We start from the raw sequence: 7,500 nt of genomic DNA, 5'->3' as shown, positions 1-7,500 counted from the left end.
GGGGGGAGGAGAGAGAGCAAGAGAGGGAATGAGAGAGAGCGAGAGAAGGGGGGAGACAACGCGAGAGAGAGAGCGAGGGAGGTAGAAAAAGAGAGTGAGAGAGAGAGAGGGGAGGAGAGAACGAGAGAGAAGAGAGGAGAGACCGAGAGAGGGGAGGAGAGAGAGCGAGAGAGGGGAGGAGAGAGAGCGAGAGAGGAGAGGAGAGAGAGCGGGAGAGGGGAGGAGAGAGAGCGAGAGAGGGGAGGAGAGAGAGCGAGCGAGGGGAGGAGAGAGAGCGAGAGAGGGGAGGAGAGAGACTGAGAGAGGGGAGGAGAGAGAGCGAGAGAGGGGAGGAGAGAGAGCGGGAGAGGGGAGGAAAGAGAGCGAGAGAGGGGAGGAGAGAGAGCGAGAGAGTGGAGGAGAGAGAGCGAGAGAGGGGAGGAGAGAGAGCGAGAGAGGGGAGGAGAGAGCGCGGAGGAGGACAAGTGCAAGTTGAGCCGACATAGGGTGTAGGAAGCGGGGGAAGGCGGGATGGGGGGGGGGGGGCCGGGGGGAGAAGGGGCAGTTGACGTAGTGTGTTATACAAACCACAACAAAAGAGATTTTTCATATACTAGACACTGAATTAAGACCAACAAATACTGCATTGTGTCACTTCTTTTTTTTTTTTGTGTGTGTTAAGCTTGTTTATTGATTATTTTTTATCTCTATTTCTCGTTTATCTCTTTTTGTGTATGTGCTTCATAATCGTATATAAATTTACTTATTTCTTTCCCTTTTCTCTCTCTCATTTTCTTATATTTCCTTCTTCGGGTTGATATTTTCTGGTTGATCGTAATAGAATTCGTTGTTTTTTTTCATATTCCGTCGAATACGTCTTATTTCTGATTTTGTTTTTCTTCTTCTCTTCTTTTTCTTTCTCTTGATTTTATTTTCTACTTTTCCCCTATCATCGTGTTCTTTTTTTGTGTGTTTCGACGCATTTTTTCTTAAATTTTGTTTTCACTTCGTTTTCGGGACTATTTCTCCGCCTCAATTTCGTTCTTTTTTTTTCCCTACTCCGTCTCTCCGTTTCACCTCCTCCTCTTCCTCCTCCTCCTCTTCCTCCTCTCCATTTTCCTTCTGCTCTTTTCCTTCTCTTCCTCCTCCTCCTCCTCCTCTTCTTCCTTCTCCTCTTCCTCCTCCTCTTCCTCCTCATTCTCCTCTCTTCCTCCTCCTTCTCTTCTTTTTCCTTCTCCTCCTCTTCCTCCTCCTTCTCCTCTTCCTCTTCCTCCTCATTCTCCTCTCTTCCTCCTCCTTCTCTTCTTTTTCCTTCTCCTCCTCTTCCTCCTCCTTCTCCTCTTCCTCCTCCTCCTCTTCCTCCTCCTCCTCTTCCTCCTCCTCTTCCTCCTCCTCCTCCTCTTCTTCTTTTTCCTCCTCCTCCTCTACCTCTTCCTCTTCCTCCTCCTCCTCTTCTTTTTCCTCCTCCTCCTCCTCCTCCTCCTCCTCCTCCTCGTATTTTTCTTCTTCCTCCTCCTCCTCCTCCTCCTCCTCTTCCTCCTCTTCCTCCTCCTCCTCCTTCTCCTCTTCTTCTTCCTCCTCCTCTTCCTCTTCCTCCTTCTTCTCCTCCTTCTCCCCATTTTCCTTCTTCTCCTCCTTCTCCTTCCCCACCACCTCCCCCTCCTCCTCTTCCTCCTCCTCCTCCTATTCCTCCTCTTCCTCCTAACCCTCCTCCCCATTTTCCCCCTCCTCCTCCTCCTTCTTCCCCACCACCTCCTCCTCCTTCTCCTCCTTCCCCACTACCTCCTCCTCCTCCTCCTCCTCCTTCCCCACCACCTCCTCCTACTCCCTCTAACAAGCAGTAATCAAGATGATCTCGGGGCCGCGTCTATAATCATACGGGAAATGGGGGGAGAGGAGTGGGGGGGGGGAGGGGAGGGGAAGAAGGAGAGGGGAAGGAGAAAGGGGTGGGGACCTCACTCGCTCAGACTGAATGGCGTTCGGAGGCGTCTGATAAGGGTGGGGAGGGGGGAAAGGGGAGGAGAAAGGGAGGTAGGAAGAGGGTGGCAGGAAGTAGGGGGAGAGGTGTAGAGAGGGGGAAAGGAGGTGGGGGAGGGTATAATTTAAAGTTGGGGGGGTGGGGGGGGGGCTCAGAAGGAGGTTCTGGGGAATAGGAGAGATAGTAAGGGATAGGGAGAAGGGGTTGGGGGTCTCGGGATATCCAGGGATAAAGAGGGGTGTCGAGAAGGTGGGGGAGGGGGTCGAGAAGGTGGGGGAGGGGGTCGAGAAGGTGGGGGAGGGGGTCGAGAAGGTGGGGGGAGGGGTGCTGAATTGGCATTACTATAGCCTGTGGCACCGCTCGGCTCTTGGCAATGTCGTCCTGCTTTCCTTCAGAACTTCTCATGGATATTGTTTTGCTATTGCTGTCACTTTTACCAAGAGTGTTTTAGAAGAGAGAGAGAGAGATAGATAGATAGATAGAGAGAGAGAGAGAGAGAGAGAGAGAGAGAGAGAGAGAGAGAGAGAGAGAGAGAGAGAGAGAGAGAGAGAGAGAGATTTGGAATCACCGTCAGCATACCTAGTTAGTAAAAAAATCTATTTGCCTGGTTTCCTGGGAATCGTCAAGCTGTCTTCCGCACATAACGCTATTCTAATTTCATTAACCTCAAACCATTATGCTTATTGCAATTATCTTTATGTTTCTTTTATTCGTTTCAGTCTATGTCAGTAGCGTAGATTAATTGACGGCAATGATAGCAATGATGACGGTAATCGAAATATGATGATAATAGAATTGATTATCAATATTTTGAAAAAGGTGTACACTTATAATGAAGATGGTAAAGATGATGATAACAATAAGGAAGTCTAATAATAAAGATGATGATGGTAGTATTATAATGAAACTAATGATATTGATAATACTAATAATAACATAAATAATAGTAATGATACTGCTACTACTACTACTACTACTGCTGCTGCTGCTACTACTACTACTAATGATAATAACGATAGTGATAATGATAATGATAATAATAATGATTATAACGATAATGATAATAATAATAATAATGATAATAATAATAATGAAAATAATAAAATTAATATTAATATAAATAATAATAATAATAATAATAATAATAATAATAATGATAATAATTATGATGATAATGATAATGATAATGATAATAATTATGATAATAATAATAATGATAATAATGATAATAATAATAATAGTAATGAAATCAAGGAAAAAGTACAGTAAAAAGACGTAAAATAAAAAATAGAACTATCAAAACTTGGTTCCATAACTCCGGTCCCTGAAATTGTAGCGAAGAAAACCACAGAAAATGCCGGGTTTTTTTTTTCTTTATTTTTATAATAAAGAAGAAAAAAAGGGCAGTGAAAATGGATCAAAGAAAAGGTGAAGAAAGAAAGAAATGTGAAGACAAAGGAAACGAAAAAGAAGAAGGAAACAAAAGAGAATCGAAGAGGAGAGAGATTTAAGACTGAATGATGCAAAGAGGAAATAAAAGAGAAGAGAAAAATCAATCGGACAAAAAATAAAAGATAATAAAGGAAAGAGAGAATAACAAAAAAAAAAAAAAAAAGGGCAAACAAAAAAAAAGTCCCCGACTCCAAAGAGGGAAGGGGGAAAAGGTGGAGAAAGCAGATAGAAAGAACTGAATAAACACATGAATAAATCTGTCGTGATCGAGACACTCCCAGGCCTCGATCTCACGGACCTGTGTTGTGATCCTGCCACGCGTCACCATGGCAACGGGAGGCAAACAAAATCTCCCACCCACAAAATGCGAGTTTTCCTCCGCGACCTGTAATGTGGCAGCTCGACCAAGTACCCTCCTCCTCCTCCTCCTCCTCCTCCTCCTTTTCTTTGTTTTCCTCGTTCTTTCTCTCTTTCTTTCTTCTTCGTCTTTTACGTTTTCTTTCGCCTTTTTCGTTTCCCTTTTTTTTCTCTCCTCCTCTTCTTTTTTCGTTTCGCAACTTCCTTTCTTTTCGTTTCGCAACTTCCTTTCTTTTCGTTTCTTCGTCTTCAATCTCATTTTTCATCCTCCTTTTATTTGGTTCGTATTCCTCTTCCTCCTTTCTCTGCTGCTGTTCTTCCTCCTTCTCTTGTTCCCCTCTTCTTTCCTTTGTTTCAGTTTTTCTTATTCTCTCTCTCTCTTTTCTCTCTCTCTCTCTCTCTCTCTCTCTCTCTCTCTCTCTCTCTCTCTCTCTCTCTCTCTCTCTCTCTCTCTCTCTCTCTCTCTCTCTCTCTCTTTCTCTCTCTCTCTTCCTTTCACTCCTTCAATATTTCTCATAGTTCCCCAGTCCTTTTCTCCATTCTTATGTTCCTCCTCCTCCTCAATCATTTTCATTATTGATTTTCTTCTACTCACTCTTGCATTCCTTAATTCCTCGCTTTTCACTTCTTGGTCTTCCTCATCTTCTATTTAATTCACATCCCTCATTCCCCATCCTCCCTCCTCTTTCTACCGCGTCACACCCCTCCTCTCTGCTCTTCTCTTTTCCCTTTCTTCATCCCCCCACTTCACCCCCCCCCCCCCACCCCACAACCACACACACACACCTTCATCTCTGAACCTCCTCCCCCTTACTCCCCTCCCCTACCTACCCCCCTATGTTCTTTTTTCTTCTCTCTCTCTCTTTCTCTCTTTCCCTCATTCACCACTCTCACCCCCTCACCCCCACTCCCACCCCCACCCCCAACCGTGAGCTCGTCTCGTATCGCTGTGTGTTAGGTGGGGGGGTAGGGGGGGAAGTGAGGGAGGGGGATACACTTGAATAAAGACAGGGGGAGAGGAGGGGGGGAGAGGAGAGGGGGGAAGAGGGAGGGCAGAGAAAAGAACTGTCATTATTGAATACGACTGATATGAGGTGATATTATGGTTTTGCTATCATTATGATCATTATCGTAGTTATGGTTAAATTTTACTTGAAATTGTTTACGTCTTTATCACCATCATTATTAATATAGTTATAATGATTGTTATAATTTTTGTTATCGTTCTGTTATTGTTATTTTTATTGTTATTATTATCATTATTGATTTAATTATTATTATTATTATTATTATTATTACTATTGTCATTAATATTTTTATTATTATTAAAATTATTATTATTATTATTGTTATTATCATTATTATTATCATCATCATCATCATCATCATTGTTATTATTATTACTATTGTTATTATTATTCTTATCATTGATATTATTATCATTATCATAATTACTATTAACATTATTAGTATTATTATCATTTTTATTATTATCATTATCATTTTTATTATTATCATTATCATATTTATTATTATCATTATCATTTTTATTATTATTATTATTATTATTATCACCGTTGCTGTTATTACTATTATCATTATTAGAGGTGATGGTAATTAGTAATGGCATCATAATCATTTGGCATATACCTAGGTGCACCCTCCCCCCCCTCCAAATCCGGCCCTAGTCAGAGTCGCGGGAAATGCTCCAACCTGTTGCTGATCTCCGTTGGGCTGCTGAGTCAAGGCTCCTCTCTCTCTCTCTCTCTCTCTCTCTCTCTCTCTCTCTCTCTCTCTCTCTCTCTCTCTCTCTCTCTCTCTCTCTCTGTCTCTCTCTCTCTCTCTCTCTCTCTCTCTCTCTCTCTCTCTCTCTCTCTCTCTCTCTCTCTCTCTCTCTGTCTCTCTCTCTCTCTCTCTCTCTCTCTCTCTCTCTCTCTCTCTCTCTCTCTCTCTCTCTCTCTCTCTCTCTTGTACAACACACACACACACACTCACACACACACACACACAAACACACACACACAAACGCACAAACACACACACAAACACACACTCACACGGACACACCCTTGTGCGTGTAGTGACGAGAGAATGGGTCTGTAAATTCCTCCTAGGCATATATATGTTGGTGACAGATGTAGGTCTATTCTCCTCGCAGGCCTACCCGAAGGAAGAAATAAAATCGGAAACGCGTTTTATATTACTTTACGGTTGAGCGGATATCGTATATTTCGAGCTTGGGTCTCCGGAATGGAATCAGACTCTAGGCGAAGGAGGACTCGATTCTCCACAGAGTGTTCGCTTCCATCCGCTTGCATTTTGTTTCTCTTGTGTGTATAAGTGTTTGGGGTTGTGTTTGTGTGTGTGTGTGCGTGTGCTTTTGCGGTATGCAGACTTCTTTTGCAGAGCAGATGATTTTTTTTATATAACGATGACCAAATCTGAAATACAACAAAATACACAAGTAAGAAAAAAATAAAAATGTAACTTTATCAAAGGTTTGCGTAGAAATATATTAATATTTTTTTGTCTTTCTCTCTTTCTTCCTCCAGATCTCCTTCTGGACGACGAGGTTTTGGTAGACAAGGCAAGCGATGACGTTAATGTCGGAGACCCTAAGATGGCAAGACTCAAGGTAAGTTTCATTATTCTTATTCATAAATTTCTCTTCACTAACCCTCTTCTTTTTTTTATTTTCTGCATTTATCTATTTATTGATCTACTGCTCTGTTAATCACTTTCTTTCGAGGATTAAAAAGATAAATATAGATATAAATTTCGCCGCATTATCTTGTTGCTGGAAAAAAAGTTCGTTGCCTGTTGTTCATTTCGCCGCCCGCCTTCAACGTCCCTTGTCTTCAAGAGAGGAAGACAACCCTTCATGCTCCTTTTCTTCGTTATGCCCTATTCAATCACGTTTATTATGAAGGCTAAAGTGCTCTCCGCTATATTTCATTCCCGAAAATTTGGGCCGTTTCGCTCGAGTCTGCCGTGAGAGTTCGAAGATGCACGTTTTTTTATTTTTTTTATATTTATGCGTTTATTTATCATTTTTATTGTGTCTCCTCCCCCCCCCCCTCTCTCTCTCCTTCCCACCATCCCTCCCTTACTCCCTCTCTCCCTGACACCTTCCCCCTTGCTTTCCCTCCCTCGTTACTTCCCTTCCCCCTTCTTCCCCTCCCTCCGTCCATCCTTCCCCCCTCCCCCTCTTTCCCTCCCTCCCTCCCTCCACCAATTGACACCGCTAATAGCCCCGAGTTGGTCCACTCGTGTGCCCGTAATGACGCTTGCGGTGGTTAGTCCTGAGCCGCATAAATCAGCATATTAACAAGCTCATTAGCATAAAACAGTTTTCTTGATAAGTGCTGTAAGGACCGAGATTAAATCCCGGAGTGTATATCTGCATAATATGACTTGGACCTACAACGAGGGATCGAGTAGCTTTTTGTGGATTCGGATGCTTTGCGGCGGAACTCTGGTCTTGACGAAGGCCGTTCTCTGGGGGATTACCCTTATTCATATGTTTGTACACGCACAGGTGTGTGAATATATATATATATATATATATATATATATATATATATATGTATATATGTGTGTGTGTGTGTGTGTGCGTGTGTGTGTGTATGCATATATATATATATATATATATATATATATATATATATATATATACATATATATATTAAAAGGAAAACAAAATTAACATAAAACGTGACGTTTCGAACTTTTCA

General features: G+C 42.4%; 1 protein-coding gene across 1 annotated transcript in view; it reads left to right on the top strand.

Moving 5' to 3' along the window:
- Positions 1–7,500, top strand: part of LOC125040410 — a gene marked incomplete at its 3' end in the record, with an annotated part of 74,966 nt that overhangs the window by 49,815 nt on the left and 17,651 nt on the right. The window contains 1 exon segment of the mRNA XM_047634962.1: positions 6,319–6,401. Within this exon segment, the coding sequence (XP_047490918.1) occupies positions 6,319–6,401 (83 nt within the window).

This window comes from Penaeus chinensis, chromosome 29 (assembly GCF_019202785.1).
Source record: "Penaeus chinensis breed Huanghai No. 1 chromosome 29, ASM1920278v2, whole genome shotgun sequence".
Lineage (NCBI taxonomy): Eukaryota > Metazoa > Arthropoda > Malacostraca > Decapoda > Penaeidae > Penaeus > Penaeus chinensis.
Note: the sequence above shows the minus strand (reverse complement) of the source record. Positions and strands in the feature narration are given on the sequence as shown.